Raw genomic sequence first — 25,785 nt, forward strand, 5'->3', positions numbered from 1 at the left:
GGTCCCCCGGGAGGGCCTGTCACGGTCCACCCGAGCCCCCTGCTTGGTCCCAACCCATCGCAGCCCAGGTGAAGCCAGCAGACGTCCCCAGCCCAAGGACTGCCGCAGGCCAGCAGGCGACCATGGCCAGCCTGCCCACCCTGGCGGACGGCCCTGCCTGTCGGCCTCGCAGGAGGAAAGCCGCAGGCTCAGGCCACCGCCTCTGGCGCGGGAAGGTGGGTCGGGGCGGCGGCCTCGCGGCGGGGCCAGCCTCACGCCTGGTCTCTCCTGTCGGCCCCTGCAGCACCCCCACCCCCCAAGCGGGCTCCGACCACGGCCCTCACGCTGCGCTCCAAGTCCATGACCTCGGAGCTGGAGGAGCTCGGTAAGAGTCGCCTGCCCGGCCCAGCCCCGCGCCCCCCGCGCCTCCCGCCCCGCGTGCATGGCCCGGCCCCTCCCCCTCGCCGGCTCCTCCGTCCGGCCCGCCGGCTCCGCTGCGGTGACTAGTTTTGCCTCTTCCTCTCCCTCTTCGTCTAACATTGTTTTGTTTTGAATTTTTGGGCCGCTCACTAGTGGATAAAGGTAAGCTGCCCCACGGTATCCCCCAGACAGCTCCCCCTGCTGGCGAGGGCCACCTCTGAAAGCCACCTCTGCCCTGGGGGTTGGCGGGCCTGGTGGGCGCTCACCAGGTGTAGGGAGCTCCCGGCGCCCTCTCCAAAGGTCTGCAAGGGGCGAGGAGGCCCCGGCCCTCAGACCCCGTCACAGGTGGGCACGGCTGTGTGGAGCACCACGGCCCTGGGCCGCGCAGCCCATGGTGACCGTCCCTAAGAGAAGTGGCCCTGGAGCTGGCGGCGTGAGCCTCTGGGACGCTGGCCAAACGTCGTGTTGAGGAGTGGCCACAGAGCCCGGGGCTACCTTTGGAGGGAGAGTGACTGAGCCACGCGGGGTGGTGGAGGGCGGCCATGCCGGCTCCACCGACAGCGTGCGGCGGGCAGGTGAACAGGGCACGTGGCTCAGCCCTGAACCCGAAGCCCGCATGGCCCAGCCGGTCCAGGGTATTCCCCTGGCCGTCGCCCCCACCGGGTGCCAGGCTTCACCCCCAGAACCTTTGGCCATCCTCCCCACCCTTCTTTCCTGTGGCTCCTCTGAGCCGGGTCTCGTGCACTCTGTCCATGGTGGGCGAACCGTCCTCCTGGCCCAGGCCACCTCCTGTGAGTGCCCCTCGCGGTCGCCATGTCCTGGGGCTGGAATCTAGCAGCCGGCGCCCAGGCCCAGTTCTTCGGGAGAGAGCACCTGCTGTGGCGCTGCCCCCGCCCAAACCCACAGCCCCCCACGGGCCCTCCCCCACCCACCTTAACCACATTACGTCTGGCCAACGAGACTGGAAAACCCCACCGTCCCCTGCCCCTGGTATGGCCCCTGAGGGGACGATGGTGAGAATCACTGCATGTCTTCTAAAATGAGGAGTTTGTGCCCCTCGCTCCCCAAAGGGCCTGTGGCAGGACCCCTTCCCCCCAAGGGACCAGCAAGCAGCCTACCTTCAAAGGGGGGATCCCATGGGGTCAGTTTGGACAGATGGGCACTGCTCCGTCCTCTGAGCCCTTGGCCCCTCTCGCCCCACGCGGGCCCTTCCGGCTCACACATGCCCTGGCGGAGCCCACTGTCCACGTAGGGCGCTGGGAGGGGCAGGGCGAGTGGGCAGGAAAGCCCAGGAACGGGGTTACCAGCCAGACCTGTCGGAAGGTCGGCCCCGGTGTCCAGGTCCCCAGAAAGCCGCAGATGGCACATCCTGCCCCCCAGACGCCCCGCCTGCCCGCATCTGGGCCGCATGCGCGGAGGGTCGGGTCAGGTCCGGGGGTCCAGCCCCCAGGCCTCGGCAGGTACTGCCGTCTGGGACTCACGCTCCCCTTTCTGTTTGCAAGCTTCCGTCCGGAAGAAGAAGGGTAAGGGGAGAGCCCGAGTCTGTGTGCAGCCCCCGCCCGCACGCCCTGCGGGGGACACCCTCTGTGGCCGTTGGCGTGGCGTCCCTCTGTGCCGTGACCCCGTGCTGTGTCCCCCGCGCGGGGCCCGCTCCAGGACACGGCCCCGTGCAGTCTGTCGCGTCTGCTTCACGTTTCCCGTCTGTGTCCCCCAGCGTGTCCCGCATCTCACCTGAGACGTGTCCTCATCTCGTGACTGTGAAGCCCGCGGGACCCTCAGCTGTCACAGCTAGGTCTTCCCTATGGGCAGCCGCTGTGGCTGCCGGTCAGGGTGCAGGCAAGCAGAGGCCCCGGCGCATGGGGGGAGGGCTGAACCCCTGGCCGTGGGCAAGGCAACCCCATAGGACTCCCCAGGAGGCCGGCTCTGCCCCCGCGAGAAAAACTGTCCTTGAACCGTAAGGCCACAGCTGCCCTGCCCCGCGGGGGCTGGCACGGGTGGGAGGCCTGGCCGTCGCTGTGCTGTGAGCGGCCAAGACACAGCCCCACGTGCGCCCTGGAAGACACGGGCCCCTCCTTCAGCAACGCCACATTTTGGGGTGTTTCCCACCTGGCTGCTGGAGACAACCACCCCAACAATTAAGAAAAACACGATCGGGTCAAAACTGCTTTTCTGGGGGTGGCGGAGGGACCCTATCCCATGACCCTGGGCGCACACACAGTGTCCAAAATGCCGAAACTAGGGCAGATGGGCCTTGAACCCAGTGAGGGGGCATCGGGGGGTGGGGTCCCCGAGCGCCGAGGTGGGAGCGCCCCCTTTCTCCCCGCGACTGCCTTTTCTCTGCACGGTCTCGGGCCTCCGAAGCCCCAGGGGCTGCCCCGGAAACCCCCGGAGGGTTTTCTGGGATCAGTCACCGTGTCGGCCCAGGGCACAGAATGCTCCCTGGGATCTGACTTCCCTTTAGACTCCCCTCAGCCTAAGGCCGACCCCCAGCTGACGGGAACAGCCCCTCCGTCCACCACCATCCTGACAAAGGCACCCCTCGTGGGCCCCCGGGAACCCGCCCCTGGAGCAGAGCTGCCCAGAAAGGCCACTGCCAGCGAGGCCCGGTGGGGGGGCCCTGTGGCCACATCCACTGCGCCTCCTCCCTCAGGGCTCCTCCAGCCGCCAGACACCCCAAACTGTGATAGAGGATAAGGAGAGCGGCCGTGGTCCCCAGGGCCAGCAGAATCCACAGAGGACAGGCAGAGTCCTGAGTGGAGGCCGCCGGCTTCTGAACATCAGAAAACTGGATGCGGAGTCGGTGCCAAATGCCCCCGCCCCACACTGCCTGACGCCAGCCGGAACCGGAGGCGGCGCATGGGCCAGAAAACCTCGAAGGGCCCAGCAGCTGTGGCCGACCCAGCTCCTGTGGGGCGTGTGCCGGGGCCCGGGGACCATGGCACGCGGTGCGGGGCTCCCGCGTCCCCCAGCACGCAGTAGGTGTGCCAGGAATGCTCCAGGCCTGTCACGCTGCCTCACCTCCCAAGAAGCATTTGTCACACTCCAGAAAGACCGTGTGCAATAGGAAAAAGTCAGGTCTTCGTGGAGGCGCTGGTTGAATCGCGTCCCCAAAATTCATGTCCACCTAGACCCTGTGAAAGTGACCTTGTCAGGAAGCAAGGTCTTTGCAGATGGAACGAGGGGGAGGGCCTGCGGACTGGGGTGGTCCCTGCCCTGGCGACGGGGCCCTCACCAGAGGAGAGTGAGGCCGGCACAGCAGAGGGACGCGTGCGGGGGCCACGTGAAGACGGAGGGAGAGACTGGGGTGATGCAGCCGGAGCCCAGGAAGGCGCCTCGCGGGGAGCCCTGGAAGGAGCCAACCTACTGCCACCCTGATTCCAGAGTCCTGGCCTCCAGGCCGTGTGGGAATAAAGTCGCCTCCGTGAACCGCCCGGTTAGAGACGCCCCGTCCCGGCGGTCCCAGGAAACTGACAGCACGGTAACAGGCCCAGCGCGGAGCCGCCTCCCGCTTGGTGACTGCAGGCAGGCGACGAAGACCCGTGAGACCTCACTTCGTCTCCAGAACCCGTCCGGTCCCCAGTGTTCCTGACGACCTTCTCTAGTCCCCAGACCTGTGCTCCTGGGCCTGAGGGAGAACAGGACAGCACGGGGCGGAAGCCAGGCCAGCAGTGGTGGGACCAGCTTCGCAGTGGCCTCGGGGCCGCCAGCACCTCTGGCTGCACCCACGGGCCCGTCCCTGGGGAGGCGCGAGGCTCGTCAGAGCCCGAGGACGACAAACCGTGTGCTGGGGTCCACACGCCCGCCCTGCGACCCCTTTGCCGCCTCCTGGGAAGACTAAACACAGGTGGGCCAGCGGGCGGCACCTGCTGCTTCCAGCGTGTGCAGCTCGTCCCAGCATCTGGTGCTGGTGACGTCCGTCTTCCTCCTGGAAGCTGTGTCTTGGGGGAAAGCCCGCTCCGCACTCTCTTGCCCTGACGGCTGGCTCACTAGGCAAGGATTTCTCCCGCAGGAAGGCACACTGGGTGACTCCTGTTGACACCGGCCTGTGGACGAGGGTGAGCTCACAGGCTGGGGGTCTCTGGGCACCGGCAGGAGACCCGCCCTGCCCTGGCTCCCAAGAGGAACGTGGCTGCACGCGGCCCAACCGTGCTTGACAAACCCGCCACCCTCCCAGAGGACGTCTGTCCCCACGCCAGGCAGTCTGCAGTCTGTGGACAGCGGGCGCCACACCTGTTTCCTAGATCCGGGGTCACCTCGAGCTTGTCATCATCTCGCCACGAGACTGTTCTTAAGATTTGTCGATCTTCGAGCGTGTCTGCAGGACGGTTTTCAGTCACTGCGTATCTCATTGTAAGACTGCAGGGGGCTGGCCCGACTCCGGGGTTTTATAAATGAAGTGGATCATCCTCACCAGCCTAGAAGGAAGCGGGAACCCGGTTTCTTAAAAGCCATTAAACCCTCGGGGCGGGGGGTGCTGAGCGGAGTCTCGGGCCCCGTGGGGAAGCGGTGCGGGGTGTCCCTCTTTGTATTTGAATCACACGAGCCACATTCAGTGGAAAGGAAACGAGAGCCCCCGACCTTACCCCGCCGCACACCAAGGTGCTCGCGTGCGCCCTGGTTCACAGGGACGTCGGGGCGGGATGGCGCAGGAGGACGGGGTGTCCTCGTTCAAGATGGCTCCGCTCCGGGAGACTCACCTTCAGCTCCACCCAGCCTGCCCTTCTCCACGCAGTGTGACCATAATGTGCGCCCACTCCCTGCTTTTCAACCAGCTGGACTATGCAGACCACTCCAATGGTAACCCTAGATTTCCACTGCCCTCCACCCCCAGGGCCCAGAAGCCTGGCTGGCACGGGGCGTAGAGGCCGGGGACCCCAGCTCTAGCCAAGCTCCTACCTGGCCCCAGATTTCCGCCGGCAGGACTTGAGCATCTCAGACCCCAGCTGCTCTCTCTGCAAAATCGGAATCACGGCCCCCCACGGCCAGGTTCTCGTCAGGATGAGAAATGGGACGAAGGCGCTCAGAATCTCCACCAAGGCCGGGGACCGGGGCCAGTATCGGTAGCCGCGATGCCGCTGCCTCACCGGGCACGCCCATCTTTCGAGGCATCTTCCCGGGGTGCCTGCCTCATGCCCTGGGCCCAAGACTGTAGTCAGCTGCCAGCTCGTTCCAGGCGTGAGGACATCCGGGTGATGCCACACAATGGGACCTCGGTGTGCCAGGCGCGCACTGGACCGGCTCCGTCAGCTCGGGAGGCTAAATTCCAAACGTGGACTCAGAGGGCCCGCTAGACGCAGGAGCCCGGGGATCCGGCTGGTGACGAGAGAGCATCCCGCCCGGAGTCCCTCGCCCCTTGGTGGGCTCAGACGCGGCCAGGTGCACAGCAGGGCTGTCCGTCTGCAGCGCACCCCCAGGTTGCCTTCTTAACCCTCCGAGGCCCCGGGGGAGAGCTGGGCTGAGGGAGCTGCGGGAGCTGAGCCTGGGGCTGCGGAAGCCGTGCCAACCTGTGGGCAAACTCCCGAGAGACCCAAGTCCCCACCCTCGCTGGAGAAACACCCGGCGCTCAGCTGAAGCAAGGCCAACGGCCACTTCGAGGGGCCCGGCCTCCAGGGACAGGCCAAGGGGACCCTGGGGTCCCCCCGGCTTACCAAGCAGGTCAACCAGGTGCCACTGAGCCACTGAGCCGTGCCGCAGGCGAAGGGAGCGAGGCCTGGCTAACAGCAGGTGGGGACGGACGCACTCGGGACCGTGACCTTGGCTGAAGGTATCCCCACGGCGGGCGCTCCTGACCAATTCCGAGGGGTGGCCAAGAGCAGGAGAGCCACGTGGCCCAGACGCCGGTGGGGGTGGGGCTCCAAGGACGCGTGTGTCACAGAAGGGCCTTCTTGATGTTGCTGCCTGAGCAACGCAGCGTTTGGCTGGCAGGTGGACCGGGACGACGGTCCAGACTCCGGTCAAGGCCCAGAAGGTGGCAGGCCTTGCAGGCGCTCTCTGTAACACAGCCCCCTTCCTCTCCTTTTAATGTCCCTTAAAACCGCGAACGTTGTCCTCCGGCCGCGGACCAACAAGCACAGGCGGGCAGGGTGTGACATTGGGCTGCAGTCCGCCGAGCTGGTGCAGGACTGGCCTAGACCCAGGCCTGTTGGGGATTAACCAGGAAGCGCCTATGTCCCACCTGCCGACGCCCTGTGAGGCGAGGTGGCATCTGCCTGTCCCCTGCCCAGCACGTACCCTCCCTCCCACAGTTCCTGTTTAGAGACCCTGGTCTGGGTGACTCGGTGCTGTGGCTCCGAGCTTCCCCAGGGGTGACAGGTGGCTGTAACGGCTCTAGAATAACCTCGGCCCGACGCTCGTCTGCTCTCTGCCTCTCACGCCAGCCTCACCACTGGGGGCTGGGTGACATCCAGAGGCCTGGTCCTTGTCGATGACATGAGCTTCACGGTCACCAGACCCGGGATGGGTCAGGGTGCCTAGGAGAAGACCCCAGTCTTGAGAACAGAAATATTCTTGGTGACCTGGGGGCAAGGTCCTCAGTGGGACATTGCCACCGTGCTAACTCAGTGGCCCCAGTGGGAGGGAGCCCGCGTGCCCAGCCCCACCCAGCGGGACGCCTGTGGGTCTCAGCGGAGTGGGGTCCTGCGTTCCACCGGCCCCAATCGGCCCCCAGAGCCTGGACTCAGATGTCCTAGATACAGCCAGGGCCTCAGGGCGGTTCAAGGACGTGCTTCGGTTTTCAGACAAATTTAATGTTTAAAATTTTGATTAAAAAATTCTTAACTTGTAAGGGTCGCTAGTAACTAACCCTTGGCTTTCTTTTTCACAGAGAAGCGAGAGTATTCTAGTACTGGGGGGTGGAGTGGGGGCTTCTCCACACTGCCCAGGCTCACACTGGGCTTGCTCACACCCACGCACCCACATGGCCTCCAGCCCTGGGTGGTGGGCCCTTCGACCCTGGCAACTGCACCTGGTCACAAAGGAACCACCTCTGGGCTCTTAAAAAGTCTAAGCGGCGGCCTAGTTAACACCATCAAAAATAAGTGGCATTGGTACGAATGCAGCATCCACTGAGGGCAGGACTTTGAGGGCAGCCTGGGACTCTGGCTGAGGCTGCGTGGCCAGGGTCTTCTTCCCATGTCTTGTCCACGTGCCCCCTCCCGGGGTGAGGGTTTGGGGACCAGGATCGGGCCGCTGTGCACACACGTGGCAGAGAAGCGCATGTGTCCACACCGAGTGACTGGCACCCACTTGCTCGGTTTCGGAGGCTAGAGCAGTTACGTGCCGTGTGACACGCGGGACGCACTTGGGCGCTTTTCCACCCGAGCCCCGAGCCCCGGCTGTTTGGGGCTTCGGTCACTCACACCCACGCCCACCATTCTGTTCACGGTGCAGATAAAGCCGAGGAGGTGGTCCCGGCCCCCAAGCCGTCCCGAGCCGCGGAGAACATGGCCATGGAGTCCAGGGTGGCCACCATCAAGCCGCGGCCCACCAGCCGGTGCTTCCCGCCCGTGTCTGACGTGAACGTGAGTGGCCGGGTACTGGGGAAGCGGGCGGGCCTCCCAGCGTCACTCCAAAGGCGGCAGGGCTCCGCGTGCATGGAGATGGCCACCCTTGTAGTTTCGAGTCACACTCCCCACGCGGTCCTGACACGAAGCCCAAATCTGGGCCCCACAAGAGGAGGACACATCTGTCCAGGGCCTCGGGCCACAGCCGTTCTCTGGGGCTGGGAGCACCAGCAAGTGCTCAGGCCTCAGCTGGACACTCACGGGCTCCAGCCCGGGAAGGCACGTGACAGGCGCCCACTGCCCGGGGTGTCCATGTCGCCCTCTGGGCCTGGTCACTGCGGAAGGGCAGGTCCAGGCGCGCGTCTCACCCCGGCCCTCTGGTTGCAGTCCGTGTACGAACGCCAGGGCATCGCCGTGATGACGCCCACTGTGCCCGGGAGCCCTAAAGGCCCGTGTCTGGGCCTCCCTCGAGGTACGATGCGAAGGCAGAAATCAATAGGTAAGGAGCGCGGCCTTCCCCGGAGAGCTTGTCCCTGGTCAGTGCCCACCCCAGCCACGCCCAGGCCTGCCCGCCAGGGGGCCCTCTGAGCGCTTCGGTGGTCTGGAGCACGTCTGCCCACTGGACGCTGAATCCAGGCTGGCCACTCCCACCCTGCAAAGCGGCGGGTGTGATGGGTGGTCCACGGGAGTGGGCTGGGAAGCGGGTCCTGTGTCACTGCGTCCCCCACTCCCTGCGTTGCCGGCCACTGCCACGTTTTGTAGGGTGAGCTCGGTGGACACACTTCTGAGGGTGGTTGGGTCGGGTTCTCGAATTCTAATAAAACCGTCCTTAACGTGTGTCACGGAAAACTCCTTACCTCTCCTGCTAATGTCACACTGCTTCCCACGGACTGCTCCGTGCAGGCACCCGTGACCCTCAGACAGTCCCCCTGTGAGATCACCCAGCACTGTCTTTACCAGGCAAACTCGGGGAGGCCGAGGCCACTTAGAGATGAGGGCGTGCGGCGGGCGCCCCTGGGTCACTGCCCTGCGGTGTGGAAACGCCCCCGGCACTGCTGCTTAGAGGCGCGGTGTCCTTGTCACTCATCTGAGGCAGTAACTAAACAGCACGTGATCGTGGAGGCCGCGTCTGCGGTCCCTAAAAGTCACCGGCCGGGTGGCTTGGCCACGCGGAGCAGCGCACACGCGTCGTGTCCCTGGCTCTGACTGGCTAATAACGGTTGATTTCCTCCTATCAGACAGCAGAATCTTTCTATCAGGTTAGTGAACCTTACGGTTTGGGACGTGTAACTTAAATGTGACCTAGTTCACTCTCTAAGGTGTATTCTTAAACTATCACTCCTTGGGAGCGTGACCGTCGGGCCACCAACACATAGCCACCGGTCCGCAAAGGCCTTTGAGCCACCAGGCCATCTTTGCGACACCAAAGAGGCCTCCCACAGGAGTGTGCTGGATTTGGAATACCCTTATGGAATGGGGGCTTCCATAATAAGTTACTGTAGTTTGCTTGACGAGTTTTTTTTTTTAATTGAAGTGATTGGTTGTGTCACCTCCTTGAAAAACCTGCATGCCTGCAACGTGACGCATGGGACTTCCTGTCTGTTGGCATCCGTGTCTGAGTGTCGCTTCCTGCCTGGAGTGCATTCTGCTGATGTTGTGTATCTTGGGCCGTTGGAAACAGAGTCTGAAAGTGTCACCCACTGGACGCAGGCACAGAACAGTCAGGGCCGGCGAGGGGGATGCACTGCGACCTCTGAGCCCTGTCAGCCAAGTTGTGACCCTGGTTGATCACTGGGGTGACGCTGCACCCCTCATCCCCGTCCACGGGGTCCTACGGGGCCAGTTCCAGGGCTCCTGGAGGGCCGTGGCCAAGTGTCAGTCAGGACCCTGGTCCCAGCTGCACTTAGGGTGTTGGGCTCCCCCACACACAGACTCTGGCATCCTCCCGAGGGCCCAGGGAGCGCCAGTACCCTCAAGCCCTGGGGCGGCCTGGCGAGGTCAGGTGACAGAGTGGATTCCCGCCACATGGGCGAGAGCAGCCCGTGGCCACGGGCTTGAGGGCGGCGGCCTCCCTGCAGCCCGGCGGGCGGCGGGGCCACTGCCTCCCGCACAGCCGCCCCTTCCCCGCCGCGGCCCCCGCAGCCCGCGCGCCCTCTGCCCTCGCCTCAGCCCCCAGACTCTAAAAGCAGCCCCGGGGGCCCTGGCCAACCCCGAAAGGATGGGTGACTCCTGATCCAGCGCGGCCCCATCCCAGCACGCGCTCACGCGCTCGCGCGCGCACACGCACACACACACGGCAGCACGCGCACATGCACACGGCAGCCTGCACTCGGCGCATCCCGTGCCCTTCTCTTTTCTTTGCCTTTTTCCCTTTTTTTTGGCTCGGAACGGGCCGCGCGCCCTCCCGGCCCTGTGCGCCGTGGCCTGCGCTGTGTCTGTGGGCCGGCGGGCAGGGTGCAGGGGTGCCGCGCGGCCCAGGGGTCTGCGGGGGGCTCACCGTGGCTGCGCTGTCGGACTAACGCCGCGTTCCGCTTGTAGGGATCACGGAGGAAGAGCGGCAGTTCCTGGCGCCGCCGATGCTGAAGTTCACCAGGAGCCTGTCCATGCCGGACACCTCCGAGGACATCCCGCCCCCACCGCAGTCTGTGCCCCCGTCCCCACCTCCGCCTTCCCCCACCGCCTACAACTGCCCCAAGTCCCCGACCCCGCGAGTCTACGGGACCATCAAGCCCGCGTTCACTCAGAACTCCGCCAAGGTGTCCCCAGCGGCTCGCTCGGACACGGTGGTCACCATGGCGAGGGAGAAGGGCATGTACTACCGCCGAGAGCTGGACCGCTACTCGCTGGACTCCGACGACCTCTACAGCCGCGCCACCGCCGCCCAGGCCAACTTCCGCAGCAAGAGGGGCCAGATGCCCGAGAACCCGTACTCGGAGGTGGGCAAGATCGCGAGCAAGGCCGTGTACGTGCCCGCCAAGCCCGCGCGGCGGAAGGGCATGCTGGTGAAGCAGTCCAACGTGGAGGACAGCCCCGAGAAGACGTGCTCCATCCCCATCCCCACCATCATCGTCAAGGAGCCCTCCACCAGCAGCAGCGGGAAGAGCAGCCAGGGCAGCAGCATGGAGATCGACCCGCAGGCCTCCGAGCAGCCGGGCCAGCTGCGGCCCGACGACGGCCTGACCGTCAGCAGCCCCTTCGCCGCCGCCATCGCCGGGGCCGTGCGCGACCGAGAGAAGCGGCTGGAAGCCAGGAGGAACTCGCCGGCCTTCCTCTCCACAGACCTGGGGGATGAGGACGTGGGGCTGGGGCTGCCCGCCCCCCGAGTGCGGCCCTCCACGTTCCCCGAGGAGGGCGGCTTCGGGGAGGAGGACGGTGCCGACCAGCTGTCACCCACGACGCCCGGGGCAGCGCCCAGGGAGCCCGAGAGCCATTTTGTGGGCGGTGGCGAGGCCGCAGCTCAGGGTGAGGCCGGCAGGCCAGCGAACTTCATGTCCAAAGCCAAGGGGCCCGACAGCAGCCCTGCGGTGCCCCCCAAGAGCGGCAGCGTGGCTGGGCCCGAGAACTACGTCCACCCGCTCACAGGGAGGCTGCTGGACCCCAGCTCCCCGCTGGCCCTGGCGCTTTCCGCGAGGGACCGAGCCATGAAGGAGTCCCAGCAGGGCCCCAAGGGGGAGGCGCCCAAGGCCGACCTCAACAAACCTCTCTACATCGATACCAAAATGCGGCCCAGCGTGGAGGCAGGCTTCCCTCCGGTCACCAGGCAGAACACACGGGGCCTCCTGAGGCGGCAGGAGACCGAGAATAAGTACGAGAGCGACCTGGGCAAGGACCGGAAAGGTGACGACAAGAAGAACATGCTGATCAACATCATGGACACGTCCCAGCAGAAGTCGGCCGGCCTGCTGATGGTCCACACCGTGGACGCTGCCAAGCCGGAAGACTTCCTGGAGGAGGAGGATGAGAAGGCTGATATGGAAATGAAGCTGGACAACTTGCCCCCCGAGGTGCCAGAAGGCGTCCCCGAAACCGAAGGTGCTTTACAGATCTCCGCGGGCCCCGCGCCTACCGCCACCACGCCCGGCAGGACCATGGTGGCGGCGGGCTCCATGGAGGAGGCGGTGATCTTGCCATTTCGCATCCCTCCCCCACCTCTGGCCTCCGTGGACCTGGACGAGGATTTTGTTTTCACAGAGCCATTGCCTCCTCCCCTGGAGTTTGCGAACAGTTTTGATATCCCCGATGACCGAGTCGCTTCTGTCCCCGCTCTCACAGACTTGGTCAAGCAGAAAAAAAACGACACCTCCCCGTCCCCCTCGTTGAACTCCAGCCAGCCAGCCAACTCCGCAGACGGTAAGAAGCCAGCTGGCCTTTCAAACTGTCTGCCTGCCTCATTCCTGCCACCCCCCGAAAGCTTTGACACTGTCACGGACTCTGGGATCGAGGAGGTGGACAGCCGGAGCGGCAGCGACCACCACCTCGAGACGACCAGCACCATCTCCACGGTGTCCAGTATCTCCACCCTGTCCTCTGAGGGCGGGGAGAGCATGGACACCTGCACCGTCCACGCCGACGGGCAAGCGTTTGTGCTCGACAGACCCCCTGTACCTCCCAAGCCAAAAATGAAGCCCATCATTCACAAAAGCAATGCACTTTATCAAGACGCGCTCATGGAAGAGGACGCAGACAGCTTTGTGATGCCCCCACCCGCACCCCTGCCGCCGCCCGGCGGTGCCCAGCCCGCGCCCACAAAGGGGATCCAGCCAAGGACCTCCAAGTTGTGGGGTGACGTCTCAGAGGTCAAGAGCCCCATTCTCTCAGGCCCAAAGGCAAACGTGATCAGCGAATTGAACTCGATCTTGCAGCAAATGAACCGAGAGAAATCGGCCAAGCCAGGGGAAGGACTGGACTCGCCGACGGGGACCAAGCCGGCCGGCCTCGCTCCAAGGTAAGTCCCCGCGCCCGGCTGACGCAGCCTCTGCACCAGGCTCACCTCTGCCGCGGCGGGCAGCGTGACCAGGAAACGCCCTGGGAAGCAGCCGCAGTGGCCGTGAAGAGGGGGTTCCCGAAGCCTCTTGTGTCGCACCTCTCATTCTCCCGGACTCCGGTGCAGCAGACCAGACCTCGCCCCTCCGGCAGGACGGGCACTCCTGAGCGCAGACTCGTGGTCAAGGTCAAGGGCAGCCGCGCAAAGCCGGCCCTCCCTGGCTTCCGGAGCGCGGCCAGGACCTCCCAAAGGCCGCTCTGGAGCCTCGCAGAAGCCAAAACCACGCTCCACCGAGCTGGCCCAGGAGGGCTTCCGTGCCAGCGGGCCGTGAGAGGGTGGCAGGCATGGGAACACACGTGCATGCTCACTGGTTCGGGGCTCGGGAGGTGCCGGGTTGTGGCTTCGCCACTGAATACGGGTGGAAGGCATTTCCCCTGACAGCCCATCCTACCCCAGCGGGCAGGCCTTAGGGATGAAAAGCGTTCCACTGTCCCTGGGTCGGCCATTCACAGTATCACGCGGCGTTGAGGTTACTGCCTTTGGAACCGAGAGCGGACTAGGCAGGGTCACTTCTAAACCCGACCCACCGGCAGGCTGTGCAGAGGCGCGCCGCGTTCCAGCACAGGGCCCTGACCGTCTGCCCACTGTCCCTCGCTCCCGCGATGTCCCCCCGTCCTCGGTTTCTGCCCCCGTGACACGCACCATTGCGCTGTCCCCGGGGGCCGTGTTCTTCGGCTTCTCCCACTGACGTTCATGCACAGGTCTCGTCATCCTGACTGACGAGGCCTTTCTCTGAAGTCCTGCTGGGCAGGCGTCACCTGTAAACACCAAAGTCTGTTAGTCAGCAATGTCGCACTGCGGTGGGGGCCTGAGATGTGGCAGGTGCCACCGTTTTCCTAGTGACCGTTCGGGGAGGATGTAAATACGGAGCTTGGCTGCTCCCACCCCTCCTCAGGGCAGCAGTGGTTGGCCGGCCTCGGCGGAGGGCCACACATGGACACCGCTGTCCTCTAATGGGACCCCCACTGCGACTGGGACCTTCAGGTGGTGCCTCCGCCTGAAGAGAAAGTCTTTAAAATTCCCCGTTTCCGGCAGGTGTGTGTACACGTGTATCTGCAAATAGCACATACTCAGCAGGCTCAAGGAGATCTTAAAAACTGGATGGTTTAGGGCTTTCTGTTTGTGGAATAATACCGTTCCCTAGTTGCTACAGTGCGGCAGGACAACAATTAAGATGCTTTACCTTCAGTGGTCCACGTTCTACAGAGCGCTTTCACACGGTGACTCATCTTTAGGGCACTTGGGAGCAGGTGTTAATTGTGCCCATTTCTCAGAAGGAGACACGGGGACCGAGGCCAGGGGCCTGTCATGGGCACCGCCCGCAGTAGGCGGGGCTAGGGCGCAGGCACAGGTACTCTGACGGCACTTCCCCTCGCTGGCAGCCTGAACGTGAAAGATGCCGAAGGGGGTGAGCCCAGGGCTGTCCGGCAGCCGGCACCGAGCTGCGCTCCTCTGAGCGCTCTGGGGGGCGGGGCCTCTCCGAGCAGCATCCGGATCCCTCTCCATCTCTCCTCCTCTCCCGACCTGAGCTTCTGGGGGCTCGTAGGACAGTGGGCCTCCGAGGTGCATGTGTCTCCAGGGGTTCCCTGCCCTGTGTCCCCTAGGTGGGTGGGACCTCAGAGCAGACATCGCCTGGCAGAGTCCTGCTGGATTTCTTGAGAGCAGCTGCAGGACCAACCTCCGACTCAGGCTTGGTTACCGAGAGCCACCACCTCTGGTCTGTTCTCTTATTTATAACCCAACTCGCTTACGATAAAGACATTAGCCATTGTCTTCCAAACACTCACTGGAGGCTGGGCATTGCGCTGTGGGCGTCACTGAGGCAGGGCCCGTAGTGGTCACTGTGCAGAAGCGCAGCCCCAGCAGGAGCTCAGCTGGCAGGCACTGAGCAGCCCCCACCCCGGGAGCTCCCCGGTCCCACTCCTGGCCTCCTGCTGGACCAGAGATGGGCCTAGAGGGAGAGGCAGCTCCCTAACGTAACAGCAGCAGGGCTGAGGTCACCCAGGGCAGGGCCGACAGTAGGCAACGTCGGCCACCAGGCAGCCGCGGGCACCACTGAGCACTGGAGGCCGTGTCCCGCTCTTCCCAGCTCACGGCCAACGCCCAGAGTGAGGCCCAAGGTCAAAGGGGAAGGTCGCAACTGCCCTGGCCTCTCTGACCTCACAGCCCCACCAGCCGAAGCCCCACGTGGAGGCATACTGACCAGGGTAAGTCGGCCAGGGCCACTGGGCAGAGCTACCGAGGCTGCGACACAGTTCTCCCCGGGCACTTCTGTCCCCCAACCCACTACCTATGTCCCTCTCCGGGGGGCAGGCCTCTCCGTTGCTGGCCGCTGCCTCGTTGACAGTTGACGGGCTAGGCATTAACCCACCAGGAAAGCAGACGGAGCCCAAAGCCTCTCGGCCTGGCTCACCTGCCAAGGTGGTATCAGAATTAACATCTGTGAAGGGCCCTGGGCAAAGGCAGGATGAACCGGGAAGGGAATTCCTGCTGCCTCATCTTTACGACAAGGATACAGGAGAGGAAAAGCGGTTTTCTAGGGAGAACTGGAAACCGGCCCCGCTCTTTAGGACGACAGACCAGCAACACTGCAGAACCCCACTTCCACAGGGAGAAGTTTGATCCCCTGAGAAAGGGACGGTTTTGGGGGTTGCTCACAGAAACCACAGCTGAGCGTCCCCTTCAGAACGTCCCTGCACCCTTGGGTTTCCCTCCTAATGGCTCCGAGGTGAGACTGGCCACTGCTGCTGGAGCTTACGGGAGGAGGACAGTGACGAGATGGTGCTGACCTGGGGACGTCAGGTTAGCCTGCTGCTAACGGCCGTTCCCCAAACTCAGGCTGACTCGAGACCCGACGTGTCTGATTACACGCACGCCACCGCAGCACGCACGATTCGAGGCACCTCCCTGGGCCGGGCCTGGAGCCGCCCGCCTGGCACTTCCGGCGCAGGTGCTGCTTTGGCCCCGGCCTGATTCCCGAGAAGCACTTGCCCTTGCAGAGAGCGTCACACTGGACCCAAGTGAAGGGCGCCAGGTGTGAACGGAGCGCAAGCCTCTGTGACCAGCTGGCTGGTTCTCCCACTCGGTGGATCCCCAAAGCAAACCCACAGGTGCCCCAGTCGGCGCTGCTGGCCGGAGGCCCCGGTGCTCTGCGGGCCTGGCCCTTTCCTGGGAAGCACGGAGCCAAGAGGATAGCCATGGCGTCGGCCGCGGCACGTCAGGGGAGGCACGTGCACAGGCATTATCAGCAACTGCGGAAGTTTCTTTACAAAGCCGGGTGACCAGCAACCTACATCGCATGGGACTTTCACGACCTTGGAGGTGTCAGGCATGGGTGGGAGCTTCCCCATCTGGAGTACTCGCTGTCTTCTGGAAAGTCACATAGCTGGGGGCAGGCTGCCCGGAGACAGAGCTGGGAAGCCCACTGGACACTCAGTCCTTGCGCCTGCCTCCACAGCCCAGCCTCCTGCATCCAAGGTCGAGAGTCTTTCAGGGGCTGCTCTGCAGGAACCCCGTGGCCGGCCTGCGGGCAGACGGTAACAGGAGGGGTACGCAATCCAGGGATGCAGGAGACTCATCCGCCTGGGCCCCGGATGCTGGGCGGCAGAATTAGTCACTAGTTGTTTACTCGAGGGGTAGTTACGGCTGCCACCGATGTCCAAGCCCGAGCTAGCCCCGAGACTCACCGCTGAACCAGAAAACGTGCAGGCTCTCTCCTGCCGTGGGGCACTGCGTCCTCCGGGGGAATGGACAGCAAATGACACATGACAAACCCAAGAGCGTGCCAAGAGCTGCACAGGAATAAGGACAAGCGAGGCTGACCACGCACAGGAAGGAAGCGACACTCCTTAAAGGAGTGACATCTGAGCAGACCTGAGACACAAGGAGGGGCCCGCGGTGCAGAAACGCAGGCCCGGGGGACACGGGGCGGAAGGGCCAGAGGCCGGAAAGCGCGTCTGCCGACGGGACTGCTGGACGGGAGGCAAGCTGCCGCTCCAGCCACACGACTGGGGGGCCCGCGCCCCGGAGACAAGCCAGGAACCCACGAAAACACGGCAACTTGCCTGACGCATACCTTTTGACACAAACCAAAAGGGCTGTGACCCAGGACACCAGGCACCACTGTTACCGCAGGACGGGCCTGTGGACAGTACGTGCGTGGACAGGGAAGGCGCCTTCACTCTCACCGTTTGTATGTTGCGGGGAACAGCGGTGACGGTGACGGTGACTGTTAGTGTGTGGGGTCCTCCTTTGGCTCTGTCCAGAGAGCGTGGCATAGGCTGGATCCCCCAGGACCCCGTCTAGATCACCCAGCTCTCTTCAGGGCTTCGAGATGACTTGGGACTGGCCTGCAGTCTCGGAGGCACAGCGGGGCTGGGAGGGGAGAGTCATCCGGTGGATGCCCCGGGCCCAGTGGCCCCCGGAGCTGCGGGCCCAGCCAGTTCCCAGGAGACACTCTCTGGCTCCGCCTGCCCTTCCGAGGCACACTCACCTTGCCGCTGCCTCCAGCTCTTCGCCCCCTCTGCAGTGCGATCCTGAGGGCCCCTGGACTTCAAATCAATTTGTTAAAAAGTGATCTCTGCCCAGCGGGTCCCAGCGCACAGACTTCAAAACCGACTCGACAGTAGAAGCTGCTTATTGGCGCTTCGTGGCCTCAAGCCCCACAGTGGCTTCATCTCTTCAGGCGGCGATGGAAACGTTCCGGTGACGTCAGTGAACGAAACTGTGGACAATGAGCGGGACCGTGCAATCTGCTCCCAGTGCCTCGCAGACTGGTCCGTGAAGGGCATCGTTCTCGTCCAGCTGCAGCATTTTGTCTTTGCTCAAGACACGGCCAGTTAGTCCGACTCTCACGTTCTCACAGCCCAGGCTGGACGTCCGGGCCCTTCAGCAAGAGTGTCGGTGTGAGGACTTCTCCCGGAAGACTGGGCGCCTTCCCCATCGCTTGGCTGTGAAGGTTCCAGCAGGAGGAGCTGCACTGGCCGGCAGTCCCGGCTCTGTGACCTTGGTCAGGCGCTTGACTTCCTGATCTGGGAAGGGAGCTGACTCATATCCACCCACCGTTCACCCAACAGCCTCATAACGGACGCCCTTTGTGGGCCAGGCCCTGGGGGCTGCAGTCGGACCTGGGCCCCCTCCTGGTGCTCAGAGCCCGTGGGCAATGTGAGGGCAGGGTAGGAAAGCGCTTAGACACTCGCAGCGTGGAGCAAGGGAGAGGCATGGCCTCTGCCAGCACGCGGGCCTTGGGCAGATTTGCTGACTTGGTGGCCCTCCCCCTCCTCTTCTGCGGAGATACAAAAAGATAGAATAAGTCCAGAGAGCAGTTTCAAAATAAGCAGTCTGATGTGCGAGATGGGTCCGTCACAAAACCTCCGCAGTGACTGAAATGCAGAGGTCTGACAGGGCAGGCTGGCCAGAATCTCGTGCTGTCGGGGTTTGGAGCGCTGTACCAGGTCCCTGAGGGACACAGTGAACAGGCCAGCCACGCGGCCCCTGGCCCACACTCGGTCACTGTTTGAGCACCAAACTGAATTTGTGGCCATGACAGAAAGTCCATGTGAATGTTAACGCCCCCACCCGTTAACTCTTACTGATGAGCAACCTGTCTCTGAGTGTGGCGATCAACCCTCGATTTCTGTTTTAATTCTCACGCTTCCACATGGATTGGATGTAAATGGCAGGAGAGACAGTGGTAATCCAAGAGGGTGTGTGTGCGGGTGCGTGTGCGTCTGTTCTAAATCAGGGAGGCAGATTCCCATGTGTTCCACCCAGGAACCCAGTGGTTGCTTAGCAACGTAACGATCTAGGCAACCAGAGGATCCGGTGGCGAACAGCACTGTGATTAAGCCTGAGGGGATCCGGCCAGCAGGAGGGCAGGGCGGGCCGGCCCAGCAAAGGCCTCGCTGGCTTCGCAGGCTCTGGGCTGTCCACCTCTACAACGACACCCAGCAGGGGCGTGGGCAGGCCCCACGCTCATGGCCAGGTCGACGACCCCCTTGTTAGCTGTCGGGCTGTCATCTGGCGGTGTGGACTCGAAGCAAAGCACTGGTACGGGTGGGGACCCTCCCCGACCAGGAATGCTGGTCCCTCCTTCCTGAGCTGCAGAGGGCAAAGGGCAGCCCCGCGGAGCCAGGGCACCAGCTGGTTCTCAGAGGGCTTCTGGCAGCGCCACCCCCACGCCAAGGGTGCTGTCTGCTCCTAACGACTTTCTCCTGGATGCTTGCTTCTGCACGTGCACCGCGTCCCAGACCGGAGCAGGCAGGGCTGTGACATCCCCGCTCTAAACAAGAAAGCGACCGCCACATTGGTTTTCTGTCAGGCCCTGGCGCAGGCTGCCCACCTCCCCGGCTCCTCGGCCGGGAAGGGACCGGCGTGGACGGCTCCTCAGCCAGTCCCCGCACCACTCCATCCACGACACAAGCGTCTGTGTGCGTTTTAACTAACTCGCAGTGTTGTCTCAAGCCATTCCGTTTTGTCGTTTTCATTCGCTCCCGTGACGGGCGTTAACAGAAGAAGGTCGTGCTGAACAGACGTAAGTGTCGCCTGCAGGAGTGCCCTTGACCTCTGGTGTGTTGTCTCTCCTTCCCGCTGCCCGCCCGTGTTTGCGGAGCCTTCTCTCAGCTTCTGACAACAAACACGCCCCCGCTTCCTTAAAAGAGACCCCGACCCCGACCGCCCGGGAATGCCCGAGCGTCTGCAAAGGAGGGCGGTGCCGACGCCCGTCCTCTGGCCCAGAGGAGCCGCTGTTAAGTGCCGCTGGGTTAAACCAGTCGCTGTCACCCTGGCTGGCTAACTTGCCTCTGCTTCACAAAGCCCAGTGGGCAGCAAGGTCACTCCCCACTGACAGGGTCTCCGGCACAGATGCCATGCAAAGTCACCGTCAGAAAGCACACGAGACTATGACTCCAGTGCATTCCCCACCTGAGCAAATGTCATCTTGTAGGATATTTACCCACTTTGCAAAAATCTCTCTCTTCCCCAAAGATCCTTGACCCTAATCAGCAACTCAGATCCGCTCCAGACGGAGTGGCTTCACACTTACTCTGATTTTATTTCAACTGACTTAGCTTAATTTAGCCGAGTGGAACAGATGAGCCTCCCCCAGCAGACAGGGGCACAGCCGTGAGGCAGACAGGGCAAGGGAGCGGGCCACGCTGAAGGACGCCCCTGGCTCTCCCTGCCAGCTTCAGCTTTTGCCACGTTGGAACTGGAGGGGTCTTCCGGTCCTACCTGAGCACTGGAACGCAGGTGTCTTACCCACGCTCTGTCCTAGCCCACCTGGGTCTAGGTCCTAGGGGGTGCAGCCCCTGCCCCCTACATGAGACTCCCTGGGGCCCGGCTGGGCTCCTGTCCCCTGACTTTGAATAACTGCAGCGAAGCCGCCCTCACAGTCTCGGCCCGGGCTGCCTCCGTCACCCGCTGGTTTATCTAGTACAACCGAGAGCCAGCAGCAGCACCCCCACCCCTCCCCGGTCCCAGGCCGATTCTCATTCCGAACAAATCCGCCCTGGCCACCGGCCCTCCAGAAAACTGCACACGAGCGCTCCGTGAGTGGGACAGTCCCTGGCCCCGCCCCCGGAAACGCTCATCCTGATGACACCACGGAGCTTAGTCCCCACTGGCCCCCCGCCCCCATAGATCACGGCACGCTTCCTGCACTCATGTGGAATGCTCCCTCCTCAAAGTAACAGTGACAGCCCTCGAGGGGGGAAGTGTCGCAGGCTTAGCAGCACCTAGGGAACCGATGGCTGGTTTTACCCAAACACGTGTCAGCGACAGAGGAAACTAGCAGCGGCGAAGGCCAGACGGGCGAGGGCGGGCGGCCGGGCCGCCTCCAGCTCGCTCCCGGGCGCTCTCAACCCCTCGTCTCCTTGACCTTCTCCCTCGGACGCTGCAGCCAGCCATTCTCGCTGCCGGTCAGTACGCTGCAGCTCCTCCCACTCTCCAGAACAATCCTGCCCACTGTCCCTCACTTAGGAGAGAGAGGAAGCCAGCGTGTCCTGGAGACACGGACAGCCAGAGGCTAACATGGGTCGGCACCGCTGCCACTGGGTGGCGCCACGATTCACACTCACGCCTGAAATCCAGGTCCTGAGGACGGCCAGTGAGGGGTGGCTCCTTCCAGAATGGGGCAGGTCTGTCCACATGCATACGCATGAGCCCCAAAGGCAAGAGACACCCCTCCACTCCTGCCATCTCCCCAGCAACGTGGTTCCCTCGGGTGGTAGGAGGGCCTTGCCTTCGGTCTGGGGACAGGCCCCGGAGCGGCTGTCCCAAATGTGGCTGGAGCCGGCTGTGGCCAAAGCCTGTGAGGGCGCTGTGCCTCAAGGCCGTCTCCGTGTAGGTGGCTGTGATGACCAGGACCGTCTCGGCATTGAGAAGTGACCTCCCTTGGGAGCCATCGAGCTATCTCCCTGGGACCGGTGAGGTTCCTAGAGGAACTGAGTCTGTCCCCACTCCACGCCCGGGGCAGGAAGGACACAGGGACTCCCAGGGACACCCACACCCAGAGAATGGCACTCCTTTCCGCTCATGGGTCCAGACCGTGCACCTACTCGTGAGCCTGTCACACCGCATTTGGGGCACTCGGGTCTGTGACTGCACCCAGTTCACTCCGCAGCCGGCACCGGACCGTGCCACCAAGGGGCTGGCCCTCCTGACACCGCCCGAACTTGGGCACGTCACCCCTCGTCCTCGACTTGTGTTTCTCCAAACCGGCTGCCCCACGCGGCTGTGGCACTTCCGCCCACTGAAACGGGCCCTTCTCCGCTCTCGTCCTTTTCAGCCAAAAGCTCAGAGGGAGGTCTCTCCAGGGCTCACTTCCTCCAGCAGTGCTGGTGATGTCACCAGACACGTCCCACTGGGGAGCCTGTCTTCGTGTCTTTGAGTGAGCCCTCATGTGCTCGCTGGCCACCTCGCTGCCCCTCACACTCGCCCAGCGCAGGCGGTCGCCAGCGCCCCAGCCCGGGGGCGGGTGGGCGGGCTGCCTGTGTGGTCTGGTGTCCCCTCACACTCTGCCCCCCGCTGCTGTCTCCCTGCCCGATCCTGGCATGGCCGACCACGTGCTCGCTGCCAGCGCACCTGCCACCAGACGCTCTCGTGTGGTGTGGGTGTCTGCCGCCTCTCCCTTGGCCATCTACATCCCGCCGACGTGCCCCGGGGCCTGGCTTGACCGTTTTCTCTCTCGTTGCTGTTTCAGAAGCCCAGAGGTCGTGAGCACCATCTCAGGTACAAGGAGCACAACGGTCACCTTCACTGTTCGCCCCGGGACCGCCCAGCCCATCACCCTGCAGAGCCGGCCCCCAGACTATGAAAGCAGGACCTCAGGGCCACGACGTGCCCCCAGCCCTGTGGTCTCGCCAACAGAGATGAGCAAGGAGATGCTGCCCCCCGCCCCCGCCGCCGCCCCTTCCCCCGCCCTCTCCGACGTCTTTGGCCTTCCGAGCCAGCCCCCCTCCGGGGACCTGTTCGGCCTGAGCCCGGCGGGACGCAGCAGGTCGCCGTCACCCTCGATCCTGCAGCAGCCAGGCTCCACCAAGCCTTTCACAGCTAAACCTGTCCACCTGTGGACCAAGCCCGACGTGGCAGACTGGCTGGAGAGCCTGAACTTGGGTGAGCATAAAGAGACCTTCATGGACAACGAGATCGACGGCAGCCACTTACCAAACCTTCAGAAGGAGGACCTCATAGATCTCGGGGTGACTCGAGTCGGACACAGGATGAACATAGAAAGGGCTCTGAAACAGCTGCTGGACAGATAAGGGTGGCTGCCCTCGGCCTTACAGACCCCTTGTTATAAGTAGAGATGGGCTTGCACTGAAGTGTCTGGATGGCCAAGCGAGGTCTGCGAGCACCAAGCCCGCGGCGTGGGCGCGTCCCCTGGCGCCCCGAGGAACGCCGGGTGCGCCCACGGCTCAGCAGAGGCCTTGAAACTCCCCAGCTCTCTGTGTCGTTTCTGGGCTGTTTCTGTCCAACAGGACAAGGGGAGGGAGTTTTTCTAACTGGGAAAGATTCACGCTTGCCTCGCAGCATGCAGGTGACCTCACTTTGCCGGGTCCAAGAGGCGCCCGCCGGTGTGGCGCGGGGTCTGGCTCCCGCGGGCAGACACCCCTGTACTCCAGATACCTCCTGAGGCCTCCCTCGCCGCTGCCGGCAGCTCGCACCCGGGCCCCGCGCCCCCTCGGACGCCTCCCGACGCTCACTCACACCTTTCTTTCCTGCCCTTGGCTTGCGGCGAGACGCCCCAGACATGTTTGTCCGGCGCCCCCTCTTGGGCCCGGAAGGTACAGGAGCTCTTTCCGCAGAGCCTCTCCCCACCGCCTCCTGCGGCGCGGTCCCTGGCCCTTAGGCCGGAGGGTGTCGGCGGCGGTGGGAGTCTGAACGGGATCGTGCCCAGCTTTGCTCAGCTTTCTTTATTTCTGCAAATCTGTTAGCGAAATTCCAAAGTGGCCAAACAGATGTCACGTGGAGTTAGTCAAAGCACAAAGTCACGATTCCGAGGAGGAGGGGCGACGTGGCCGCGGGGTCTGCAGGCGTGCGGGGCCGGGGCCGGGGCTGGGGCCAGGGCTGCGGCTGCGGCAGGGCCCGCCACCTGGCAGGTTTTTGTTTTCACTGAAAGGGTGTCGACTTCTGCAGAGATCAAAGCAGGTGAGCGTCTACTTCGACATGGACAGGACACAGGGCGGTGGTGGACATGTGCTGCTGCTGCTGGGGGGCGCTGGTCTGTCGCCGGGAGCTGGGTGGGGTGCAGAGACCTCCATCCCGAGCCCAGATAAGGGTGAGTCAGCCTCGCTGCTGAGACGGCCTTTTGCTCTCTGAGGCCAGGAAGATGGGACTTCGGGGGTCTTCCCCTTTCTGAGTGTCCAGGAGCCCCCCCAGCTTGTCTTAGCGGTCAGCGGGGGTTTGGGAGAACCAGCGGGAACGGCAGGACCCGGGCTTGACGACGGAAGGTGGGCTGCAGGCTGAGGGCGAAGCGGTTAGTTGGGAAGACGGCGGGGCAGCCACCTGGCCTGCCGGTCTCGCCTCTCCGGGCTGGCGTTCTTGAGCCGGGCCCCATTCTTGTCCCTGGAGTCCCCCACCCGTGAGAATACCTCTAATTTCCAAGGGAGGTCGCCAGCTGCACTCAGGCCGTGACACATCCAGTCAGGCTTCCAGCACGTTCTCGCACCTGGAAGGAAAGCGAATGTCAGGTTTGAGCTTTTGTTATGATTTCAGAACTAGCCTAGCCCATCTCTAATTATAAAAACATGGTTTTTTTCTTTTTTGTTTTCCTTTATGCTCACAATCGAGTGTCTGATTAGGTCTGGAACGGCTCTAGAATGAACACGTAAAATTTAGCGATTTAAAATCTTTCTTTACTGCAAGTTTAAATAGTTGTACAGATAGTTTATAAGCACAATATTTTAAGGGGAAAAAAAGTGGCTGGTCTACTAGGCAGCCTTCGTGCCACTTCAGTGCTGGAAAGTTAAAGAAAAACAACTTTTGTGATTTAATAATACTATTTCTGTGGAATATTATGAAAGTATGACCTTTTTAAATCCACCTTATCTGGATGCGTCTGAACCAGCAGAGCTGTGTTATATTTTCTATCTTTGCTAGAACTTCATCATTGAAGGACAGTTATTTCTTCAAAAGTGGTTATAACTCTCAATGCAGCAGTTTCTCAAAAAACACACACGCACGCGCACACACACACGCACACACGCACACACCTTCTAGCCACAGGCCCCTGAATTGGAAACCAAGTTTTGGACCTTCCTCTGTTCCAAAACCTTTTGCGGGTTCATCTTTATCTTTGACCCGATCCAACTTGAAATCAACTGAATATTAAGGCGCTGTACCTCTGTGCACTTTCCATTTTTCCATCGAGAGACGAATGAATGACTTTCACGCGAGAGAAAGTTCAAGCCGAGGCAGCACAGGGAGCCTGCTGAGGCTGCCCGACGGCTCAGAAAACGCAGGAGCGGTGGTTTCTGTCTTCCATTTGGGTAACTGCAGACCCCGTCCGTCTACTTCGCCCCAGCTCTCCCTTTGCCTCGTGTTGGTATCATGGTGTCTGCGCTCAGTGCCAGGCAGGACACCAGGTAGGAGGGGAGTAAAGGAAACCACGGGCAGGCTGTGACCACTCGCAAGTGGGTGGCTGTAAGTTTGCTGCACTCTGGTAGCCAGTCGGGGAGAGCTGGCTAGTCACTGTCTGAGACTTCAAGGCCACGTGCAACTCACCAGAAGCAAACAGACTGCAAGATGAAAGAGCTGATGAAATCCTTTATTTTTCCACTGTCTCATTCTAGCAAAGTAACAGAACCCGTCAGAACCTGCACCGACCAGTGAAATAAACACACATTGCCAAGATGAACCAGTCTCTCGCTCCCTTTGATGAGTTTGCTACAGAAAGCAATAGTCCCTCATTCAAATCATTGCCCACTGTCCGTCCCTCGGGACCCATTAGGACCAGGCCCTATTCCAGGACTCTCTTTAGTGGTGGAGCAAACCCTAAACCGCTCACATAAAGATCATGTTAATACTATTCCAGGTTTTAAGATCAACTTTTGTTATATACTGTAATTTAAATAAATTGCATTTACATGCCTAGTTTCTGTAACATTGTGTAAACGAAACCAAAATCTCTCAAGATGTAAATTATGTACACCTGCCAAGATACCTTCTCCAGGGTGTCTGTGCACATTTTAAGTTAATTCAGATAATATAAAAATGACTCGATGTGACTGTTGATTTGCCGAACTTTACATATCACGAAGTGAATTATTTGTGGTACTTTAGTTAATAAAATGGTGATTTTTTTTTTCCTTTCCTGAGTTATTGAGCAAGCAAGCATTACCC

The 25,785-nt window shown here is 62.4% G+C and overlaps 1 protein-coding gene across 3 annotated transcripts in view; it reads left to right on the forward strand.

Moving 5' to 3' along the window:
• The window catches only part of SHANK2 (SH3 and multiple ankyrin repeat domains 2), a 404,459-nt gene extending 380,953 nt beyond the window's left edge, over positions 1–23,506 (forward strand). For 2 of the 3 annotated variants that reach the window (XM_039840587.1, XM_039840588.1), the window contains 6 exons: positions 284–364; positions 7,789–7,919; positions 8,289–8,400; positions 9,140–9,160; positions 10,440–12,846; positions 22,145–23,506. In XM_039840587.1, coding sequence (XP_039696521.1) covers positions 284–364; positions 7,789–7,919; positions 8,289–8,400; positions 9,140–9,160; positions 10,440–12,846; positions 22,145–22,706 — 3,314 coding nt within the window. In that variant the 3' untranslated portion in view covers positions 22,707–23,506. The remainder of the gene's footprint in view (positions 1–283; positions 365–7,788; positions 7,920–8,288; positions 8,401–9,139; positions 9,161–10,439; positions 12,847–22,144) is intronic. The other variant, XM_039840586.1, reaches the window with a different exon arrangement.
• The last annotated feature ends 2,279 nt before the right edge of the window (positions 23,507–25,785 follow it).

This window comes from Pteropus medius, unplaced genomic scaffold (assembly GCF_902729225.1).
Source record: "Pteropus medius unplaced genomic scaffold, Ma_sr-lr_union100, whole genome shotgun sequence".
NCBI classification, from domain to species: Eukaryota; Metazoa; Chordata; class Mammalia; order Chiroptera; family Pteropodidae; genus Pteropus; species Pteropus medius.